The 24931-nt window shown below is 36.4% G+C and overlaps 1 protein-coding gene across 2 annotated transcripts; it reads left to right on the top strand.

The window, feature by feature from the left end:
• The first annotated feature begins 558 nt into the window (after positions 1 to 558).
• ptpn20 (protein tyrosine phosphatase non-receptor type 20) lies at positions 559 to 24654 on the top strand. Of its 2 annotated transcripts, XM_052571880.1 has the most exons (39): positions 559 to 765; positions 846 to 917; positions 1059 to 1233; positions 1374 to 1509; positions 2252 to 2390; positions 2475 to 2627; positions 2736 to 2921; positions 3056 to 3215; positions 3414 to 3657; positions 3747 to 3847; positions 4069 to 4146; positions 4222 to 4329; positions 4411 to 4527; positions 4733 to 4932; positions 5040 to 5141; positions 5225 to 5318; positions 6007 to 6092; positions 6827 to 7010; positions 7983 to 8188; positions 10634 to 10729; positions 10810 to 11249; positions 11758 to 12076; positions 12331 to 12501; positions 12620 to 12794; positions 12889 to 13099; positions 13188 to 13225; positions 14094 to 14177; positions 14758 to 14822; positions 15620 to 15781; positions 15856 to 16030; positions 16609 to 16694; positions 16910 to 16983; positions 17510 to 17658; positions 17793 to 17938; positions 18137 to 18227; positions 21095 to 21429; positions 22658 to 22873; positions 23039 to 23101; positions 23297 to 24654. In XM_052571880.1, the coding sequence occupies exons 2-39, from the start codon at positions 870 to 872 to the stop codon at positions 23369 to 23371; spliced, it is 5688 nt and encodes a 1895-aa protein (XP_052427840.1). In that variant the 5' UTR covers positions 559 to 765; positions 846 to 869; the 3' UTR covers positions 23372 to 24654. The 2 variants fall into 2 exon arrangements, with proteins under 2 accessions (XP_052427840.1, XP_052427841.1); XM_052571881.1 differs by lacking the exons at positions 17793 to 17938; positions 18137 to 18227; positions 21095 to 21429; ... (1 more) ...; positions 23039 to 23101; positions 23297 to 24654 and having other exon boundaries at positions 17409 to 17580.
• The last annotated feature ends 277 nt before the right edge of the window (positions 24655 to 24931 follow it).

The raw sequence follows: 24931 nt of genomic DNA, 5'->3' as shown, positions 1-24931 counted from the left end.
GTCTTTAGTGTCACATTATCTTTCAGATGTCATTCTAATGCTGATTTGGTGCTCAAGAAAAAAAAAAGTATTTGATGAATGGTAAAGTTAGAATAAACAGAACAACATTTATTTCAAAAAGAAATCTTTTGTAATATTAGAAATGTCTTTACTGCCCCTTGATCAGTTTAATGCATCCTTGCTGAATAAAAATATAAATTTTGTAGATTTTTTAAACAGTAGCTAATATCACGTTTAGATGTTTAGTGAATCCATTGTTGCTGTATGCAAAATAAATAAATATAATTTTAATGCATAAAATCTAATGTATAATGTATAAAAATGCATGTTCAATTTTCTAAATATTTTTTTCACTCTCTTTACAGCAGAGCATTTAGAAATAGTCCTACAGCAATATTTCAATATTCAGTCTAGCTGTTTTTTTCCTCAGGAATTTCCCTACAACAGAAAACCTGGTCTCTCAGAAGTAGACCTAGTCAGACTACATCCTATCAGAGCTCAACCAGGTTAGTAGTATTGTTTTGCACTTCTAAATATATGATCAGGCTATTAGCTATTAGTGCTGTGTTTGTTTGTGTATTGAGCTATAGTGTCAATCTCTAATGTTATCCCGGAATTCCACTGGGGCTTCACCACAGACAAAGTACAAGTTGTTGCCTGTCACAAAGTACATGTCTCAACGTTCCCAAACGTGAAGCCCGGCCTTCCAGTCCCTGTATCACTATTACTGAGTCTGCAATCAGTCTCTCCCAAAGGAAAGCTAAGGTAATGTGCTTAGCATCTGTGCTGGACAATGATATGTATGCTGCATCCTATGTGGTTAATTGCGTGTTTCTATGTTTTAGAGTCTGGGACCTGAATTTACCAGGATGATTGATGAACCTCAAATAGTTTTAGAGCTGCCGGGATCTATAGTGGTAAACTATGTTTTAGTGTTTTTGGTTGCATACTGTATATAATTAATTTAAGTTTTAAGTGTTTAGGACTTCTGTGCAGCTTTATTGCAGGTTGTCTTTGTATGTTTAGCTTCTTCTCTTTTTCTTTCTTGATCAATGCAGTCAAAGAAAGGCAAGTCAGGCTTGTCTCAAAGGGAGGTTAATGTGATAATGCCAAATGAACAATGTGTGGCAGTGAAATGTGACATCAAGTCCCGCGGGAGAGATGTCTTCGACATGGTTGTGGCACACGCTAACCTTGTTGAGCACTTTTACTTTGGCCTTGCTTTCACTGATGGTAATTCAGTCTTTATATATATCTTTGTGTGCTCTCTTGTGTGGTTTTAATGACTGTAAAATGAATGAGTGTTTGTAATGTATACTTTGAACTGCCTTACATAAGTCATTGAGAATTAATTACATTTTTCTCTCATTTAGATGGTGAATTTTTCTTTTTGGACCCTGAGACAAAAATCTCAAAGGTTGCCCCAGATTACTGGAAGAAAGTGGCTTCTGCGCCATTTACGCTTTTTCTCCGTGTCAAATTTTTCCCTGATGACATCTCCTATATATTGTACGTCTTTTTCTACTCTCTTTGGGGCCGTTCACACAGAACATGTTTTTACATACCCCTGCAAAAACATTTCACTTTTTACCATTGTTTTCATGCAATTGACGGGCCATTGTTCTTGCTATGATTTTGATTTTGATATATATATTAATAAATACTGTAGTCTTAAACTTTCTATTGAAAGTTTCAGAATCCTGAAAAAAAATGTGTCACGTTGTCCACAACAGAAGTAGGCCACACAACCATTTTCAACAATCTTTCAACATAAAAATAATAAATGTTTCTTAAGCACCAAACCATACATTATAAAATAAATTAAAATAGAAAATTTATTTAAAATGAAATCCAGCCTTGGTGAAAATACGAGACTCAAGAGATTTCAAAAACATAATTTTTTTTTTTAAACTTACTGAACCCATACTTTTAACACATTAAAGAAGTCTTTATCTTCCTGGAAAATTAACCATATTCTGAAAAGTAAAATATTGAAGTTTAATGTCACAAACAGAAGCAGTTTCAGTCCACTGATCTTCATCAGGCAGACTTCATCTTTTTATATTTTTGATTCAACAGTAAACTATTTTTCCTACGTATCTTTTGTTTTTCAGGTGTGCTAATTTTGTGTGATTGGAAAATTTACCAAAAAACTTGTCAAATTATTTAATGTGGTCTTTAATGCATTATATCTAATTGTTTGCAGTGCTAATAATGCTCACTGTTTGTTTTTGTTGAATTATTTTAAAAGGCATAGACTTACACGACACCAATATTATCTCCAGCTGAGGAGGGACGTTCTGGAGGACAGAGTGTACTGTAATGAAGAGACCGCATTGTTTCTTGCTGCGTTAGCACTGCAGGCTGAGTTTGGAGATTATTTGCCTGAAGTGAGTGAGATATTAATGAACATTTGAACTTTCAACCAATCCAACTAGACTGTATGTTAAGATATATCACACTGACTTTTTCAGGTTTATGGGAAGAACTATTTCCAAATGGAGCAGTACATCTCTAAGAGAGTCATAGAGAAAGTGGCCTTGCCCCGTTTAAGAGAGGAGATGCCAAGGTTACATGCCAATAATGCTCACATGCTTCCAGAGGCTGCTGAGATGGAGTTCTTAAAGGTTATTTCTTTTGGTCTTCAGTTAGAGTCACTCATGTTAAAAATACTCTTGTAATGCTCATAAATGCCTAGTTTATCAGTACCTCCTGTGTCTTTCTTGCCTTTATAGTTTGCACAGCAGCTGCCAGAGTATGGAGTGCTGTTCCACAGAGTTGCCCGTGAAAGGAAACCTATTATTGGAGAGCTGATTTTGGGAATTTGTGCCAAAGGAATTATGGTTTATGAAGTCAAGAACCATTCTCGTGTGTTAAGCCGCAAATTTCACTGGACAGAGACAGACAGTCTCTCAACAAGTGTGAGTTATTATTTGTGTGGTTTATTGGTTTATTTAGGTATTTTTTGATACTCTGTGAAATCCAGTAACATGTTGTTTGAAGTTCATGATGTTTTGGTTTAAGGTTTTAATATTCTCCATTAATCCTGTCATAGAGACGAAAATTTACCATCGAGTGCAGCCCGAGTGGGAAGAAGCACTCATTTGTGACAGAGAGCTCAAAGATCACACAGTACCTCCTGAACCTCTGCTCAGCCCAGCACAAGTTTCACAGTGAGATGACCTCTCGGCAGCTGACCTACTGTTTAGCCTCAGGTGTGAACAATTATTTCTATATACAGAGCCATTTGAAGTTGATTGCTTTTTAATAAAAAACAATTAAGATGCTTGAGTGGACTCGATTAACATTTTCAATAGTTACATTATTTCTATTATTTTATCATTTTACAAAGATACAAAGATTTGTTTGTTTGCCAACTTGTAGTTAGTTATTTCTGTCATATTTCAACCTAGACGATAACGTGGCAAAATATACATCAATATGTCGCGTTCGACACAATCAAATAAAGAGGCTGTCTTGCTCGGAGATTGTGCTCAACAATATTGGTTTGAATGGATTACCGAATGACTCCATAAGCAAGTCTTGCAACGACCTGCCAGCAAAGATTGGAGTTCGGATTCAGCAACAGAATGAAGTAAATTACATTCCTGAACCAAGAACCCCAAGTGAACTGAAAGACCAGAGCCCAAGCAACAGGTGTGTTGATGGATCTGCTCTGAGCATTATTAAAATCACAATACAAAACGAAATATCTCTCATATCGTGTTCATCATTATTGCCTGCAGCCCTCCAGAAAATTTCAGTCCTCCAGTCTATCGCATCATGTCCAATGTCTCTTTGCAAAAGCAGGACTCAGAGGTTCATTCCACTATCTCGTCTATAAGAGGTAAACAGTGACGCTTTCTCTGGTTTTAATGATAAAGTTTGACATTGACTTTTAATGATTAGCTTATATAAGATCTGTGACCTCATGGGAGCTGATTATAAACAACATTTCAACTTAATAACATGCAACATAAAACATAAAAGTTATTTTCAATATTACATGAGAAAGTGGATGTGTTTATTATATTATATCTATTTTAAATCTGGTTTTATTTGTTTTAGTGGACACACCCACAAGAACAACCCCAGAGAGAGAAATCATCTGTGTTACTTTAAAGAAGGATCCAAAACTTGGTTTCGGTGAGTGAAAATGAACATGCATCTTTTGTATAATGTGAAGCTTTTGAATACTGATGTATCACTTTTGATGAAAAGGTTTTGTAATAGTCGCCGAGGATAACACTGGGAAGTTAGATCTGGGAATTTTCATAGCATCCATCGTTCCCGACGGGCCAGCTGACAGGGACGGCAGAATCAGACCCGGTAAAATCCGGAACATTTTCCCTCTTTTATTCCAAAAAGAAAAGAAATGAAAAAGACTTATTTTCTTTTGTTTGTGTTTAGGTGGTCGGCTGATCTCTCTGAATAAGATCAGTCTAGAGGGGGTGACGTTTAATATAGCTGCTGTCATACTGCAGAGCAGCCCAGATGAAGTGGAGCTCATAGTGTCCCAACCCAAACGTATGTCTTCATATTGTACCAATTATTTACATATGATCTGTCTTTATATTTTCACTTTTAAAAATGAACTGTGCACTTTATATTAAAACACATTATCCTATCCTGGCAGTAAGGCATTACTGTGCATCTGTATTTTTGCAATTATGGTACATTTGGTGGTAGGAATTACACATTTAAAATGTTTTCATGTTTTGTTCCTGAGTAGAGGATCTCCGGGACAGTAAGACATCACTGGCTACAAGTAATTTAGGGATGATGCTGGAAAGAGGATTTGGTTCTCAAAGCACCCTGAGTGCAGAGTACAGGCCTGTGATGGAGGAGTTGGAGGAGACCCTCTCCAACATCATGGCTCCCAAAATGGGCAAAAGGCTGCACATACCTGTGGTGCGGATTCTGGATTTTCAGGTGTGGTTGTGATTGTCATTGTGAGGCAGTTTGTCCAGTTTATTAAAAAAACATCTGACATGAACAAAAATTAACCAAAATATGTTTTTATTGTTCATCCTTTGCAGGAAAGAATGTCTAATAATTCTTCCAGCTTCAGTTCAAAGCCAGGTGAAGTAATCTACATGGAGCTCAGAAAGATCAACAGCAGCTTGGGAATCAGTGTTGCTGTGAGTTTTTACTCTGTGTGGAGTTCATGTCATTTCTCAAAATCATAAAACATGGAGTATGTTACTATTTTAATGATTTGTAGGGGGGAATCAACACTAATGTACATCATGGTGGAATCTACATCATAAGCTTGATCCCAGGAGGAGCTGCAAATCAAGATGGAAGAATACAGATAGGTAAAGATCCATCATTACCAATTATAAAACCTGGTATTCAGATAAAAATAATCTTTCAGTCAGACGTTTCTTAGAATTGTAAAATATTATTTCAATTTATTTATTTATTTTTTTTTCTATTTGAATATAGTTTAAAATGTAATTATTCCTGTGATGGTAAAGCTGCTTTTTAAGCAGTGATTACTCCAGTCTTCGATGGCACATGATATTTCAGAAATCATTCTAACATTTTAATTTGGTGCTCAAGAATAGTTTTTATTATTGTTATCAATGCTGAAAACATTGTACTGCTAAATTGTTTTGTGAAAATTGTTTTCAATCAAGTATTCAAGAATGGCATTTAATTTTAATTTGTAACATTACGTACAGTACTACTTTATAAATCCAAATTTGAAATAATTAATTTATTGTCACTTTTGATCAATTTAATGCATCTTCCTGAATGAAATATTAATTCATTTAAAAAACAAAGAACTGTCCAGACACTAAACTTTCAAACGGTAGTGGTTCCGGTTTTTAGTGTGTTCTATGCATATTTATTTTATGCATATTATCTCCTTGACGCTGTACAAACATGACTCAGATGTGTCTCTAACATGCTAATGAGCATGAATATGCAACACCCTGACTGGTTATGATGACGCATGATTGGTGTTGCCAGCTCAATGACGTCTTGTATGTGTGGCAGGTGACAGGCTGCTGGAGGTGGATGGCTGTAACCTGCGTGCCGTCACACACAGGCAGGCGGTAGAGTGCCTGAAGAGGACAGGGGAGGTAATGATATGTGTTTGCATTACTTCTGAGTGGTACAATCACAACCGTTTATGTAACTGGATATGATTGAGCCCACAGTAGAACACTAACACCCATGTTTCGGATATTATGTAAGACAGTTACCTTTTTTTCATACTGTATATAAAGTGCTATCTTTTTTCAGAGATGCTTTTAAACTACTTATGTACTTTTTATACTACTATATGTTGACATGTGTCTTGAGTAACACAGCACTTACATTAAGTTTGTTTTTGCGAACAGTTAAAGAGCAGTTGCTTTCATTTAAACTTAGCTGACATTTTGAGAAGTAGCTGCTGTAAGATGTGAACTCTAGAACAAGGGCGAGCTGAAGGTCACATTATGTCTGAAGGGCCTGTGCTCCTCTCTTCAGCATGTCAGTTGCTTTAGGACAACAACATCATCAACCCTTGTGTCTTCCGGGTTTTCAGACAGCACAAAAGAAAGATCTGAAATGAAAGCATACGTGTTGGTCGTTATTTTTGTCTGGGCTAATTAGATTTTCTGGGGTATGACGCTGAGGCCTGCGTAGTTATACTGACACACTATTACACTTAAGCTGAGCAGCCACACAATCTTCAGCCACACGCACTGGTTAGGTAACAGGTCTTGTGTTAAGAAGACTGATGACGTGAGTATGTTCACTATAGCTGTGTGCAGCAGCCAGTATGATAAATTAAGAAAACATGTTGCTTTAATGACGGTGTTATTATCAGGTGGTGAGCCTGGTTCTGGAACGAGAGCCTCCAGTGGTGCTGGACAGTGTCTCATCCACGATGGAGAGACAGAGATCTCCTTCACCACTCAGTGTGCAAAGCACGCCCACCCCCCTGAGGAGAGATGTGACCATGGAAACGGCCTTGTCTGTCAGGGCCAAAGACTTCAGCTTTGTGTCAGATGGTGAGACGGGGATCAGAGAGGGGGAGAAAACAATGTAAAACATTTCAACTGAATCTGACAGCTACACTGTGCTAGCTGCCAGGACCCATGTATCTCAAAGATACAGCCAAATTTACAGTTTGTCCGGAGGAACATTGTTTTTATGTACATATTACATCATAATTTAAATGTTTGCACTGGCATACGTTTTGCATCAAAAGAGTCTATCCATAGCACATCCAAAAATGAAAATTCTGTCATCACAGTACACAGAAAATTTAAATTTTTTGAAATATCCTGGATACAATTTATAATGAATATAATGAAAGATAATAAGGTCCAGGAATTTCAAGGTTTTAAAAAAATTTGCAAAATCACCATAAAAGCAGTCCGTTTGACTATATTACAAATATTCCGATGTCTTATGATCAAATAAAACTAATAAAAATATTTTTTGATCATGGAAATAAATTACAAAAAATATATAAGATATACTTAAAATGTCATGAAATTAGATTAATTTTGGTAAGTAAGTGAAATAAATAATTGAATAAAAGTTGAAAGTATTATGAATGCTAATACTGAAACTAAAATAAAAATAAAGCTAAATAGAATTATAAAAAAAAATCTAAAACTTATAAAAGCACACAACAAAATTGCTAAAACCTCAACTAAAATTAAAAAGAAAACCGGAAATACAAAAAATATGTTAACCGGATCAGTTCATTCTGTAAAAAAAAATCTTTCAGACTGGCCTTGTGAACTGAATGGACTGATTTATTAAAAATATTAATTTCAGAATCTTGGAGTACTTTTATTATATTAAAGACTGACCAGGGTATACTGTAATTACCACAGAAGTATTTTATTTATTTATTTATTTTGCAATTTTGGATGAACTATCCTTTAACTGTTAAATATAACTGATTGTAATGTGTGTGAGTCTGATTATAAACTATAAATTGGGAGAGTTCTGCTCTTTCTTTGTGGCAGATAACATCCTGGAGGTGACGCTACAGACGAGTCTCAGTAGTCTGGGGTTCAGTTTCATCATATCTGAGCTGGGTCCACATGAGGGCAGCATGGTGCATATTAAGAGCCTTTCTTCTGGTCAGCCTGCAGGGGATTGTGGGCTTCTGAAGGTTGGAGACATAATCCTGGCTGTCAATGGAGAATCTGTCAGAGGCCTTTCCTATGAGGTAAAGGATATATTGTTTATATTTAGCATTTCAAGATCTGATGCATCAAAGCAGAGTGAGAGAAAAATAACTAGATTCAGTATTTGTATATTTGTATACATATATTTATTTGTACATTAACAATTCTGTTACAGTTTTTCTCAGTCACTTTGGTGCATTTTTCAAAACAGAAATGAAATTTTCAAAACTACTTGTACAACCTCCACATCATCTAGTCATTAATACACATCATAAAACCAGTTTCTCATTCTTTTGAACAAGTTGCGATTGCTATTGTACATTCATGCAATTGATTACGCACATTTATCTGCGGTTTCCTACATTATCAGTTGCTAATGTCATGTTGCTCAAAATGTATTATACAGTTTTCTGTGCAATAGTCTTACCCCCCAAAACATCTAGTCTTTAGTTCATCGTATAAGTCATTAAATGCAAAATGGTTAATCTAGTTGTCATAAACTGCCAAGCACACTTTTTATTTGTATTTTTACACACTATTACAGTTTTTCTCAGTCGCTTTGGTACATTTCTCTAATCATTCTTGAGATTTGCAAAACAGTAAGTGCATTTCTCAAAACAACTCGTACAAATATCAAAACACAATGGATGACCTGCAAAAGCCAGTCTCTTGCTCAAAATCCTTAGTTCATCTCTCAAAAATAAATATCTGTGTCAATGAACATGTCAGTGCCATCAGAATGACAAGTCCTTGTGTCATAGTTTACGGATAAGACAGTCAAATTGCTTAGTCATGTTGTCAACATAACTGATGTATGTTCTGATGTAAACTACTGTATTGAACAGTATGCCATATGCTTATGTATGCCATATATCCATTTCAAAACTACACATTTACACATTACTGTTTGTGGGATGTTGATTGAAAGAGACTGGATAGAATTCCCAGTTACACTTTTACTAGTGGTCTGACCAAAAAAATAAAAAAATAAAAAATACTTTTACAATGCCATTGTGATATAGAAAAGGAAATATGGGAACAAAGATGAAAATAATTCCATTTTCAGAATTTGTAACTCTTGTGTTGTCCTTTGTCTATACAGTATAAGCTTTCCTACTGAAGATTCATGAGATGAACCTTTGAGCTATTTCAGAGAAATGGTTTATCATTGGTTTATCATCTACATTCTCTTCATTAGTAAAGATTCACTTGCACAATTCATGCCAAATTGACAAAACATCTAATACAGTTTTTCTCAGTCACTTTGGTGCATTTTTCAAAACAGAAATGAAATTTTCAAAACTACTTGTACAACCTCCACATCATCTAGTCATTAATACACATCATAAAACCAGTTTCTCATTCTTTTGAACAAGTTGCGATTGCTATTGTACATTCATGCAATTGATTACGCACATTTATCTGCGGTTTCCTACATTATCAGTTGCTAATGTCATGTTGCTCAAAATGTATTATACAGTTTTCTGTGCAATAGTCTTACCCCCCAAAACATCTAGTCTTTAGTTCATCGTATAAGTCATTAAATGCAAAATGGTTAATCTAGTTGTCACAAACTGCCAAGCACACTTTTTATTTGTATTTTTACACACTATTATTAGATGTTTTGTCAATTTGGCATGAATTGTGCAAGTGAATCTTTACTAATGAAGAGAATGTAGATGATAAACCAATGATAAACCATTTCTCTGAAATAGCTCAAAGGTTCATCTCATGAATCTTCAGTAGGAAAGCTTATACTGTACAGACAAAGGACAACACAAGAGTTACAAATTCTGAAAATGGAATTATTTTCATCTTTGTTCCCATATTTCATTTTCTATATCACAATGGCATTGTAAAAGTATTTTTTATTTTTTTATTTTTTTGGTCAGACCACTAGTAAAAGTGTAACTGGGAATTCTATCCAGTCTCTTTCAATCAACATCCCACAAACAGTAATGTGTAAATGTGTAGTTTTGAAATGGATATATGGCATACATAAGCATATGGCATACTGTTCAATACAGTAGTTTACATCAGAACATACATCAGTTATGTTGACAACATGACTAAGCAATTTGACTGTCTTATCCGTAAACTATGACACAAGGACTTGTCATTCTGATGGCACTGACATGTTCATTGACACAGATATTTATTTTTGAGAGATGAACTAAGGATTTTGAGCAAGAGACTGGCTTTTGCAGGTCATCCATTGTGTTTTGATATTTGTACGAGTTGTTTTGAGAAATGCACTTACTGTTTTGCAAATCTCAAGAATGATTAGAGAAATGTACCAAAGCGACTGAGAAAAACTGTAATATAATATAATTACAGACTTGTTAATATATTGGTATTTTGTATATTTTTAAAAGTCAAAATTTACAAATTACTGTTTTTACTTCATTTTTGGTCAAATAAATCAAATCAAAATCATTGAAAATGTTGACTTTTTAATAGTAATGTATGTCTTTGTATTACCACAGGAAGTTCTGCATCTCCTCCAAAAATCTCCGTCTGAGATCAGGCTATCAATCTGCAGAACTTCACAGGATAAACATACAGATACTGAGACCTCTCTGGTAACATCCTTTTTCTACATAGTTGCAAACAACTCTAAAATTTACAAGTTATTTTTCAAACTCACATCCTTTTTTGACAGGGTCATGACACACTTCAAACCCGTGCACTGAGATCTAGGTCTCTAGACCTGCAGATAAGGTCTGTTGCCCCAGATTTTAGTGAACTCCTCAAGAAGCGGGTGATAGAGGTGGGTCTAAAGAAAGAAATTTCCCCAGAGAAAACCCAGGAGATTCCACTGGCCCAACAGAAACCAGATACTGAGCTGCTGGATACGAATATATCAGCTCCTCCACCCCTACCTCCACATCCATCCTCAGCTGAAGCTGGAGAACCTAAACCTCATGCCAGAATGGGGGAGGGGCTTGAGAGCAAAGCCCCACCCCCAACACCAAGCACTGTTAAAGTGACAACAGCCAACCTTGCACCAACTCCAGCCGCCCCTGAAACAGCAATTGCAACCCATCAGCAAGAGTTAAAAAATGATACCATCTCAACTAACCATGTTTCAGCCTGTACCAGGTAAAGGCTTGTTTATTTCTATGTGATATCACCTATTAAATGATCAATAAGTTCCTAACATTTTGTCTAAATGCGATCAAATTTTATTTTTGGTTTTGAGAATAAAGTGCTTGAGATACAATACCTTTCAAAAGATTGGAGTTTGAAAGATGTTTTAATATTTTTCTCTTTTGCTCACAGAGGCTGCATATTTTTGATCAAAAATATCATATCTCAAAACATCGTTAAAATTTAAATGAACTTCTTTATATTTTAATGTGTTAAAATGTAGTTTATTCCTTTCATGGCAAATCTGAATTTTCAGCAGCCATTACTCCAGTCATCAGTGTGAATCAATCCTTTAGAAATCATTATAATATACTAATTTGATACTCAAGAAATAGTTCTTGTAATAATCAGTTGCGCTGCCTTATATTTAATCAAACTTATGATCTTTCTTCACTGCTTAATACAAGAAAATGGTCTTGAAAAACGAAAATGTGTTACAAATATACATTTCTTATCACAGTCACACAACTGAAGGTGTGGAAGAGAACATGACAAGTTTCACAGCTAATGGACTGACCATCATAGCTGATGAGGAATACTTGACCATCACCACCACAGCACCCTCACCTCCAAGCTGCAGCAATGCTGTCTCCAATGAACCTCCACCACCACCACCGGCCCTTTCCCCATCACTGTTAAGCACACCTCCATCCTACCAGCAAGCAACTCAAGCGTCATCACCAGTGAAACCTCCTGACCAGTTTACCCTCCCCTCAGCCAGAAACAACAACGGCTGGGATGATGATGATGAAGAGGAGGATGACGAAGATCCCCAAAGGGTAAAGTCTGATTGCATTTGCCTACAGATGTACAAGCCATTAGATTAGCATACGTTTCAGAGCTGGTTTAAGCTTCAAAACTTTGGAATTCACTACCTGCTTAATTTATTGTTTTATTTATTTTTGCTATTTATGTTTTTCTTTTTTCTGTGTAAGTGCCATTGAGAAGCTCGCTTTATCAAATAAAGTTTATTAAATTATAATTATTGTTAGCATAGCCTAGTTGTTCAGCATCTCTTTTCTTCTTCCTTTAGGACATGTTGAAGGAGTTTGAACTGAATGTCTCACTGACCAAATCATGGTGTGGCAGTTTTGGTTTTACAATAACCAGGAGTAAACTGGACAACTGCTTTTATGTCCAGGAGATCCTAGATAATCCAGCCAAAGCAGATGGCAGACTTAGGGCTGGAGACAGGCTTGTCATGGTACCACTTTTTCCACCATTAGAAACACAATCACAGTTATGCTTTTATGACCATCCCTTTCTGAAGATTTCATAAGATTGTGTTGTCAGTGATTTGAATTGGCATTATCTCATTTTAGGTAAACGGTCACAATGTGACCAGCGTGACAGATGATGTGGTTATTAGCATCCTCAGGTCTTCCTCTAAAAGACTGCACATGGTGCTGGGCAGAGCTGTGCAAAATCTACTCCCTCCGCCGCCTCCCGACAGCCTCCAGGACATTGTCATCCCCAAGACTCCATCTGGACAACTGGGTGAGGAGATGCTTTATAGCATATATATAAATATATAACAAAAAGATTTCACATTCAATTCAAAATGATGATCCTTTTGCATCTGTTTATGCAGGTATCAAGCTAACAGGGGGTATTGGCAGCAAGTGGCAGGGAATTTATGTCCAGGAGGTGGTGCCAAGCTCCCCTGCTAGTGAAGAGGGCAGCATCCAGCCCAATGACAAGATTGTTTATATATGTGGGAAGTGCACCCTGGGAATGATGCTGGAGGATGCTGTGAAAGTGTGTGAGAGTGCCCCACGCAAAGTCCGATTCAAAGCCATGAGGTTTGAATGGAGAATAATTATGTTTAAACATGAATTAGTATCAGTTTTTGCCTTAATAAGTTTTTATTTAATGTTTGCTTTGTTTCAGAGATGACCAACCAGTGATACCAGTAGATAAATGGAATGGTACGTTTGAGCCGAGTCTACTTGAATTACAGCAATAATTGGTTTATTCATAATTTATACAAAATATAAAGGTTGATGTTTACTGTAATAAGATTGTGTGTTTGCTGATATTATTGATTCTTTTGATTATATGGAGTTACATGTAGACTTTAACCTTCCCTTGGGCCAAGTAACTGCTACGGCTGTCAGTGGGAAGGGTTTTTGCTTGCTCTGAGATGGCGCTCGTGATCGACACGTTTCAGTCTAGTCTGAAGTGACAGAAATGAGGCAGAGAGCATCTCCAGTGGTTTTCCAGAGCAGCCTAGGCTTTCATAGCACGCTTCACTTGCCATTGCATCATTTTAAGTGGAGTGTCAGCTCTTATTAGTCAGCATTACCCACTGTGTCAGTCCTGAATAATATTTCATTATTTTGGTTTCAATCACAAATTTTTATACAAAAAAGCATTAAAAGGAGTGTTGTTTTCTCCAAAAAGATTTATGGTTTTTGCCATAAACTTGCCTTGATTCTAGGTTGCTGATGGTGGTGTGGCGAACTATTTATGTTATTTAATGAGTCTTAAATTAAATTAAATGATTAAATGTGCATAAAAAATAACATATAGATAGGGTTTAAAAATTTTATAGATAGGGTTTAAAAATTGTGTAATATTTTCTTAAAAACATAAAATGAAGGAAATTGTGATTTGTGGAGTACCATATTTAAAAATAATAATCATTAATAATAATTTATTAGTTTATTTAAAAGAAAAATCCTATGTTGGTCTATAAAGTTTATATAGATGTTTTTAATACAAATGTAGATTTCTGGAGTAACATCTCAAACCACAAACATCTTCTTTTTGTCCTTTACCATTTTTCCTCTTTAGGTTTGTTTGAATGGAAGGAGAAAAAAGTCTTCCCCCGCCTGGAAGAGCCTGTGTCCCCTGACATGGAGGTGGCTCCTGCCGATGGTAAAGCCTTTGGTTTCCTGTGTCTCAGTTGTCTGGGAATTGTGGCATTAGATCTGTGCTGACAGACATGGCATGTCCTGCTCAGAGGGCAGCGGGTGCGGAATTAATTATTAGCAAGGGACATGGCCTCCTCTGGCCGATCAAAGTGCGCTTTCGTTGTGTCTGATGAATAAAGGCCAGCTGATCTAGTGGGCATCCGGGTTGCTAGGAGATCGCTAGCCAGGAGGTCCGGAAGAGCTTGAAAAGGTGAGCATAGTTTACCTACAGTAGCACGGAGCAGGTCAGCAACTCATCTCCCCCGAAATGGCAGCAGAGGAGGGAGACATTCGTGAGTTTGGGAATTGTTTTAAATTGTTGTGATCTTGGTTTCTTATTTATCATGAAGAATAGGATGTGATGATGTGCTTGGATTGTTTTTGTCTTCATTTTTGTGTAACTTTGACATTGGTTGAATAAGTTTGATGAACCATTCAGAGTAAATGGTCCTGCTTAGTTACAGAACTGCATTTAAAAATTCTTTAGTTTTGGTTTTAGAATTCTTTGTTGTTGACACAAAATCTTTCTCTATTTTCTGTTACAGTTAAACCTGTTGCTGACAGTGCCATACAATCCAGGAAAAGGCTGTCTGTCACATCAGAGCAGGAGGTAATTGTCCCTCGGCCTTGTTTTAGGCTGATGCTGTTCATTTGAGTTTAACATGGTAGCAGAGGATGGTTGAAGGATGGCAGCTAGTTATAAAGTTCCGCCAAAGTTTGATGAAACCAATGTGGATATGGGTTATCGAACTCGACAAAAAGAAACAAGCCTTCAATGTTGCCTTTGGGCTTGAGGGGACAGCTTGTGAAATGGTGATGGAAATACCTGCAGAGCATTTAGACAGTGATAATGGTATGGCAACACTGATGGTTAAGCTGCATTTACCCATACTGTGTGTGGGGAGAAATGGCTGGAAGACTACATCGATGATCTAACTCAAAATCAAGTAAGCCAGTTGATGCAAACAGAAAATCCCAGCTGCAGATAAGTTCGGTTTGGAAATGGGAATTTGGTATATTCCACAAGAAATGTGAAACTAACAGCTAAAATATGACTGACAAAAAGCCTAATTGAAATAGAGGTTGTCAAGGTTGACATTCCACTCCTGAGATTATCCTGAAGGTCAAACGAGAAAATTGATGTGACTGCCACACAGCCCTTGACTTTGCCCTGATGGCTAAGAACATTGTTCAAAAAAAACTTTAAAACACTGGTGTAGTTCTCCCGAATATTGACCCATCTAATCTGAGCAAATGGATCTGATTTCATCACTTGAAAAATGACAGTGTGAAATGTCAGTCCTAATGACTGGATTTAAAAGACCAATTTTATTTGTATGCAGTCAGTGTTAATGATGCCTTAGTATTTAGACTGACTAAATGTTCCCGTTCCTCTGTGTTCTGCAGAGCTGTATCCTCCAGGTGGAGTTCACCAAGCCTGAGAAAGGGGAGCTGGGCTTTGCTCTGGTGGGAGGGGCCAATGGGAGCACACTTAGAGTGAAGGATATTTGTTGTGGGGGTGTGGCCGAGCAGGACGGTCGTCTTCGAGTGGGTGACATTCTTTTGGAGGTAAGTGCAAACCATTCACTCAGTGATTTTTCATTGATAAACCATATGTGTACCAAATCTGTGTATGTTTGCAGGTGAATGGCATAATTGTATCCGGACTGAGCCACAGTAAAGTTGTGGATATTTTGCGGAAGGCAGAGGGCACGGTTCAGCTGACGGTATGTAGGGACATCCTGCCAATGACAACCTGCTCTGGTTCCAGCTCCCCTGCTGAGGCCTCTCAGGAATTCAACACATCAAATTCTGCAGGTCAGCAACCCTCATACACGTACGTCCCGCTCTGTGGCTCCCTCTGCATTATAACTCATCTGTTATGTTAGAGTGGCAGCATCATCATCACTCAACATATATCATTCAACAAAAACAAAAAAAAGTAACTTATAATTAATGTATTGACTGATGGATTAAATATAAATGTACACTTACACCTATACTTATGCATTTAGCAGATGCTTTTATCCAAAGCGACTTACAGTACATTCAGCCTATACATTTCTTTTTTTTACCAGTATAAATGCAAGTTAATACCAATAGCATTCTCAATGGATAATGAAGTTTTTTGTTTATATCCTTTTTTTATCAGTTCCTTTTTTCATAATAGTAACTAAATATTGAGTAAATTATGTAAAATACACTACCATTCATAAGTTAATTTCTAAGATTGCTATTTCAAATAAATGCTGTTCTTTTTAGCTTTCTAGACATCTACATCAACCCAACCTTAAAAAGCTATATTGTTCAAACACTAATACTGACACTTGTTAGAAACTGAGATATTGGTTTCATTGATTTAACTGTCTTCTCCTGCTTTAACACTTCATTTGCAGATATTACAGCACGAACAGAAACACAGGCAGATCCTGTGTCTTTCCAGACCTCAGAATGTCCTGGTCTTGGAGGGAAATGTGAGCAGGTATAATCCCTCCCTACCCCTTTAGATTGAACTTGTAAATTAAAATACTGACGACTTTCTCCAGTGAATTGAAAGCCCTTCCCACAACAGATTAGTAGACAAAAAGGAAACCGCTGAAACACAGATGACAGTAAGGATGTCCTGAACAGAGTTAACTCATCACCTGTCTCCCCTTCTTTCTCTTTATCCTTTTTCTGTCTATCTCTTGCCTGTAGGAAAGTCGAAACTGTACACCTACCTGTCAGAGGTGTTGTCCATCTCTGGGAGTCACAGACATGCTTCAGGAAAGGTGAGTGTCACTGAATTTCCATATTTTTTTCTCACATTTTTTGTTGCTGCTAAATGTAGTATATTACATTTGGTATCAAGAGTGCTGCAAGTGTATTGGACTGTATGAGACCTCAAAGTTTGTTCTGAATGAACTAAAACCTCACAAAAGGGTCAGTTTATTAATAAGTCTGCAACGTGTCATGACTGCTCATAAACCAGGTCATAAGGACTGAATTTCATTCCAGTTTTTGTTTTGTTTCTGTTCGTTTGTTTTCGTTTGTTTTAACATAGCTCTCAAACGGAACCGCCACAGGGAGGCACTAAAGAGTCATTAATGAAATACAGGCTCAATAATCACAGCTTTGGCTTCTAGTTAGGCTGGCCTACAAGCCACTCTTGTTATAGTACGTAGCACTTGCAATTAGCAGCTTTTTTACATTTTAGGTGGAAAAATCGCAGGAAAATCAGCCTTGCATGATAACAGGCCCCGGAACATAGCAATGTGGTCAAGGTGTCTGCTCATTCCTGCCCCGTACCCCCTTCAGGACCGACCCCCAGAAGCAGCATCTAGAAAAATCTGCCATGAAAACAGAGCGCAGCCAGTCAGACAGCTGGAGCAGTGATGAAGAAGAGGATGGTGATGATGAAAACAATGCTTCTCAGCCACTGCTTCCCGAGACCGTTCCTAATACAGGTAAATGAATGTACTGGACATTATCTTCATAGCTCATATTTTTCACCATCTGTGTGATTCTAAAATAATGTATTGTAGAGATTTGTGGCTTGTGTAGATCCTTAAATCACCTGAAAAGGCTTTATTATATTAAGGTCGACCTATTGTGTCAGAAGAGGAGCTTGCTAGGCTTGCAGTGATATCTCCATCTAAGAATGGGCAGTACTCTGGCTCCAGGGTCAAAGCCCTCATACAGGCCCTTGAACAGTTAGAAAAGCAAGATCTGATCAAAGAGTTTATGGTGGGTTCTTACTGTTGACATCAATACACACAACTATATTTTATTGCTTATTAATACAACTACATCTTTTTTTAATGTTTTAATATTTTTCATATAAATCTGTAGTTTATCTCTCTAATATAGTGTCTACAATACACATCAAAGTATTTGAAGAATGGTAATTTAAGTGTGAACATGTGTGACTCTTTTTTTTAATAGGCTTTAGAGCATTTGAAACCCTCAGACAACTGCCTGGTTGGAAAAGCACACGAAAACCGGGAGAAGAACAGATACAGAGATATCCTGCCCTGTGAGTTCCTCTGTTTCTCCCATAATCCACCACAAACCCAGTTAGAATTTTTATTGCCGTTTTACAGTTTGCAAGCCTCAGTTCTCATAAAACAGATTTTTGGGTGTACAATTTCACACCATTTTGCAACCACATGGACCACACACTGTACACTGCCAGGAAACTCTAATTTCTTAGAATAAAAAAAAAAATGCTGATTTTTACAGTAAAATGTTAAAAATCACTGTAAATAAAAAAAAACATCCATATTGTCCCACATTGTTCATTGTGAAGATTTAAATTAATCTATGATTCTCCTGTTTAACTTTATTTATTTATTTATTAATTATTACACAATTTTAATATATTACTATTAATTACATTTAAATGATTTGTTTGGCTATACTGCTAAAACAAAATTTACTGTGAATTCACAGTAATACTCCAGAGCAAAGAACATTTGTTCAGTTTAAGATAACAGGGAATGTGAGCAGAGGACTGAATCCTGTATACATTTACCTGTAAACAATGGAACACATAACACGGCAATTACATGAAATGTAACCAATCCCTGGTTATTTACTCCCAGGTCTCCTACCAGTGCTGGATATTAGATTACAGTGCCAGTGTAGACATCTCTTTGACTCTGAATTTCACACTCTATCAGCCACCTCTTTGCGGCTTTCCGGACCTCCTCACCCATGTGGTGCCATTTTCACACTGCAGCCATGGTTATCCTCTTAGTACTGTTTCAGTTTTTGCTGGTGTGAAGTGTAATCAGGTCAGAGGCTACTTGAGGCGTTGTTTGCCCTCAGTTTAAAACAAAACACAGAACGCTGCAAACGTAAAGTCAAACAGGAGATGTGTGACTTATAGATCTGCTTTCACTGTTAATGGGAAACATCCATTCATGTGCAGGGTCAGAACGAGTATGCAGAGAGTGGGCTGTAGTTGTATTGAAGAGAGGGGGTCTCTGTACAGAATAGGCACAATACGGCGCTTATGTGCTGGCGGGAGGCAGACTGGCCCTAGCCTGGCCTGGAGTGTTTGTTTATTATCACGGCAACTCACTGGGCTTCTGTTCCCCAAATAAAGCGCCCGGGATTGAAAAGTGTGAGGCCCCTGGGATTTAACCACTGTTATTGCTGGAGGCAGTTCAAGGGCTGCAACCTTCTCCAGGAAGCATGATGCCACCCATTGTGGAGGCCGCTCCGCACGAATTTACCTAGTCCCAGTGACATACGCTTCCTCTCACATATGCCCCCCTGGATTATCTCCTTTCCTCTCAGTTTTGTTTTTCACCCCTTTTCCTCTTCTGAGGTGTTGAACATGTTTTCGCAAGCAGACCCCTTTAAAGTGTTACAACAGCAATCCCTTCAGCACTCTCACTATATATATATATATATATATATATATATATATATATATATATTTATATATATATATATTTATATATATATATATTTATATATATATATATATATATATATATATATATATATATATATATCACTTACTGATTCTGGATTAACAGGACAAAACAAGCTATTAACAAATAGGACCTACCTAAAATGAGTGAAAAATCACAAAATCTTAGCATAGTTAATTAAATATTTAAAACTCACCAGCCTGACTGATGAACTCGTAGTATATGTAGGTCAAATATGGAAAGAGGATGTTTGAGATTAAAATATTATATTTTTATTATATTGTTATATTTGTATATGTTTACAGAGGTTTGGGGGTCATTATTACAATTTAAAATAATTGATTTTGCTTAATATTTTTTGATGAATAGTAAGTTATAAAAATAATAGCATTCATATTATTATAATCTTTTTGTAATGATATAAAAGTGTTTACTCTCAATTTTGATTAGTTTAAGTCATCTTTTCTTAATACAAGTGTTTTATTCATTCTTAAAATTATATATTGTTTTTTTATTATTTAAAAAAAATATTATTTTAATAATATTTTAAATCTGACCCCAAAAATTGAAACAGTAAGTTTGAAGGACCCAACCCTAATAAGTAATAATGTAATGTTATGGTTTTAACGGAAATAAACCGGAAAAAAAACAGGCGATGTAGTTTTTTTGTAATTCTAGTTACAAAAAAATGTAAATAAATAAAAAGTGATCATTGCGTTTATTTACTTTCAGGATTTAAATTAAATTATAAATAATTCAAAAAAAATGGCAAGTTAAAGTCTCAAGTCTAAATGGGCTACAAGAACCAACACATCACCATGAGAATACTCTAAAATATTCTTCTCACCGTGCTCCCTGTGTTCACTCCTTCAGACTTTCCAGCCAGCATGACCTTGAGAGCTTATTTCATTTATTTGGAGCTATTTGTTGTACCTCGGTACAATTTGTTCCTCCTCTATGGGGAAACCAAAAACATTGCATTCTTGGTTTGCAGATTAATAACACTGTTGGCTACCGAAGCCAACAACAGCAATCACCTCATTACAGGAATGCTGAGGCCTCGTATAAACCTCCTACCTACGTTTCAAATAAAAAATTGTTTGTGGTTTGGGAAGCATACATTTGATAGTAAAGCAGTTTGCTTATGCATGGATTTTAAATGAATCTGAAAAGAGAAAAACTTTATACCTTTATACCAGCTGGTTTTCATATGAGCACTGTGCTTTAGTTTCCCCATAGGAATTGAGCCATCATAGAGAGTTTAACTGTTGTTTTCTTATCTTATATTATGGCCACATAACATGCATGCTTGTTTAAGCTCAATTGTACTAAACTCTTGGCTGAGGAACATACATTTATCATTACAGCAGAAGTAATTGCTTAGTTTTTCAAACTGTGTATGAAGATAAATTGATCACAATTCACAATCCCTGTTTATCTCAACTGTTTGAACAATCAGATGATAAAACGCGTGTTCCTGTCGGAGGGAATGAGGGCTACATCAATGCCAGCTACATTCGTATGAAGGTGGGCACAGAGAAGCTCTTCTACATCTCTGCTCAGGGCCCTTTGCCTGGCACCCAGGATAACTTCTGGCAGATGGTGTGGGAGAACAAGTCTGATGTTATCGCCATGATGACTCGGGAAGTAGAACATGGCCGGGTAAAATGCCACAAGTACTGGCCCGAGAAGCTCGACATTCCCAAAGAAACCAGCTGTTACCAGCTCCACCTGGATAACTACCAGATGCTTGACTATTTCCACATTAAGGTCATCAAGATGGTGGAAAAAGAGGTTAGGAGCATGTACCTGATGGAAATTTTCTTACTGTAACCATTTCACTGTAAAAGCCACTTTTTAAGCATCACAGTCACGCTATGATTTCAACATCCCTTAAGGAATAGTTCACCCAGAAACATTTTTTTCAGGGAATTTACTCACCCTCAGGCTATCCAAGATATAGATGGGTTTCTTCATTCTAATAGATTTGGAGAAATGTAGCATGACATCACTTTCTCACCAGTGAATGGGTGCCGTCAGAAAGATAGTTCAAACAGCTGATAAAAACATCACACTAATCCACAAGTATTTAATTCCAGTCCATCAGTTAACGTCTTGTGAAGTGAAAAGCTGTGTGTTTGTAACAAATTCTTCATTATGACGTTATTAGTTTAAAAATGGTGCTTAAGACAGTTTCTTTTGTCCAAAATATAGCTTTTTTGTGTTTTTTTGACAACAGGGGAAGGACTTTTCATTTGGGGAAGTGTTATTAAGTGTTATCGGCCAGTTTGGCCAGAAGTGACAATTTAAGTAATACATTTAATGGTGGATGAACTTTTAATGATGGATTTGTTTCTTACTGTACAAACACACAGCTTTTTGCCTCACAAGAAATGAACTGATGGACTGGTGTTGTGTGGATTACTTGTGGATTTTGTTTCTGTCAGCTATTTGAACTCTAATGCAGAATTAATCTTTTATTTAAATGTATTTTAAATGCTTTTTTATTTATAATTGTTTTCAGAATCAGAATCAGAATCAGAATGAGCTTTATTGCCAGGTATGTTTACACATACGAGGAATTTGTTTTCGTGACAGAAGCTCCGCAGTACAACAGAATGACAGCGACAGAACATAAAACACATAATAAAAGAATAAAAAATACAAATATGTAGACAGTGAATGACAATATACAAATGACAATTGTAGGCAGGTATATTACAAAGTGAAGTTATGTATGTACATATATATTGTGTGCAAAATTTAAGTGTATACTAAGTATGTGTGTTAGATAGTTCATTTCTTGTGAGGCAAAAAGCTGTGTGTTTGTACAGTAAGAAACAAATCCATCATTAAAAGTTCATCCACCATTAATAGTACATGTTTTAATAACGTTTCGATATTTCTATTGGAAATAAGACAAAACTGTTTATCTTCTAAATTTTGAATCTCCCAAAATCTCAATTATTGATTTGTTATGCAACTTTGTATTCAAAACCCATTAAATTGTGTACATTTCCAGAGTGGAGACATTCACTTTGTAAAGCATCTAAAGTTCACCACATGGCCTGACCATGGCACGCCACACTCCTCCGAGCAGCTGGTGTGCTTCATGCGCTACATGAGGGCTGTTCACACTAAAGGGCCGATCATAGTCCACTGCAGTGCAGGCATTGGCCGATCTGGAGTCCTCATCTGCACTGACGTCATCCTCAGTCTAATTGAGAAAGACCTAAGTGTGAGTATTTTAAACAAGCATAGCATTAGCACCAAACTTAAAGCAATAGGTCATCCAAAAGTGAAAATTTGTGTTGATAAGTAATGAAAGAATTCTCATTTAAATACACAGTGTAACATTATGAGGAGCTGAATGTACTGTTTGTTCTTCTGTTTGCTGCCATAGATTAACGTGAGTGGCATTGTAAAGGAGATGAGACTCCAGCGGCACGGCATGATTCAAACCAAGGTGAGTATGTCAGGACATTGAGTAAGAGTGCTTCCTTCAGGTGAATATATAAATAAATGATGGGAAATTGACTAGTGCACATTATTTCTCAGTCACTGTGTAGGTTTGTTTATTCATTATTTTTGCATTATCCTTCTTCTCAATATACAATATAGTCATAAATCCTCTGGACAGGTTTCTTCTCTCTGATTTCAGGAACAATACCTCTTTTGTTACAAAGTCTGGCTGGAAGTGTTACAAAACATCTCACTACTTCCTGATCACCACTGACAAACTGAAAACTCTTCATGAACAAATCCTTACAGTCCTTACATTTCCTCAGAAAGGCAAAAATATATGTGTTTTTAAGTTGCAGACATGGGGATGTGTTAATTGTGTATCTGATATAGTATGACCACTTCTATCACTCAAATATTGAATATATCATTGGAAATATGGTAGATATTTTCATTAACTGTGCAATGTCCTTGTGTGATCTGATATCAATTGTTGTACCATTTTGGCTTAAAAACGATGATTTCATAGCCTTTCTGGACTCTTTGTCATTTTGCCTTGAATGTTTTTTTTTTTTTTTTTTTTTTCGTTTTTTTTAAGACAAAAGTAATGCGGATTAATTATTATTTAGAATTAATTTAACATTTTTCACATTTTGAACAGAAGTGTGTCCAGTTATGTGATTTTCTTATAGTATTGCACTGGTTTGATTTTGACAGCATTACAGCGTCTGATTTTAGATTTCTGTGAGAAAGGCTTTCTTCATTTAAAATGCTTTTTACACTCTCAGAAGAACCAGCTGCTAGACAGATACTTTTAGCAAAGTGCCTTTTAATTTCTCTATGTGGGCAGCTTGCCGCTCATCTTTCTTTATCTGCACTCTTCTTGATTATAACAAGCTGTTTTACCTCTTAGTTGACATTAGGTCAGAGCAGGAGGAATTAACCCAAAGAAATAGGATTGATGCAATGAGATTACAAACCACAGCCTTCTTATCTGTATGTATAGCCTATGAGTGTCTGCCAGCAGGCGTAATCGCTTGGAAACCAGGATTTGACTTTGGACAGCAGAGCACGTATCTGCTTACACATGTAATGGAGAAGGAACGCTTGCAGTAAACCATCTGAAGACATCGCTCTCACAATATTAAGCAACAAATGTGTGACTGGGTTGGAAATGCTAATGGACCAATATTCTGTGATACTGCAGGACTTCTCACTGTTTAGCTTGATGCAAAGCAACAGCACAATAATTTTCAGCACACTAATGTCTTAAAAGTTATGTTTATTATAGACTATCAGAGCACATATGAGCTTTTAAATTGCGTAAATCGTCCCATTTGGTCTACAGTCATGTATTTATTTGCATTAATTTTCCACTGGCTGTGTGAAAAGGTTATCGAACTACTATATTGCTGTATTACGTTCTAAATGATTAACCTTGTACTTCGATGGAAAGCTCAATTATAAACTCTAGTTATGAGATGTATCAGAAATGTATTACTCTTCCTATACCTGTTTTTACAAATAAAAACACTATATGATTGTATTTCATCCAAATATCATTTGTCATATTCAAAGCATTTTATTCATGTAATGTTTTTTTGTTTATGTTTTTCGCAGACAAAATACCATGCTAAAATAAACCTGCACTGCAGTGGACCACGCACTAATTTCAGTGGCACTGCAAGATTGCCATTAAATCTGCAGATGAACCAGAGATCAATGGGGCACAAGCAGATAGTACAAAAATGTACAAATGAGATGATTCAATGATCATGCTAGTAACTTGCTAGTCCTCCTAACAGCATGTTAATCATGCTAGAAAGATGCTACC

The sequence above is a fragment of the Carassius gibelio genome, chromosome B13, assembly GCF_023724105.1.
Source record: "Carassius gibelio isolate Cgi1373 ecotype wild population from Czech Republic chromosome B13, carGib1.2-hapl.c, whole genome shotgun sequence".
Lineage (NCBI taxonomy): Eukaryota > Metazoa > Chordata > Actinopteri > Cypriniformes > Cyprinidae > Carassius > Carassius gibelio.
The sequence above is the reverse complement of the archived record's forward strand: the minus strand, read 5'-3'. Positions and strand labels throughout refer to the sequence as shown.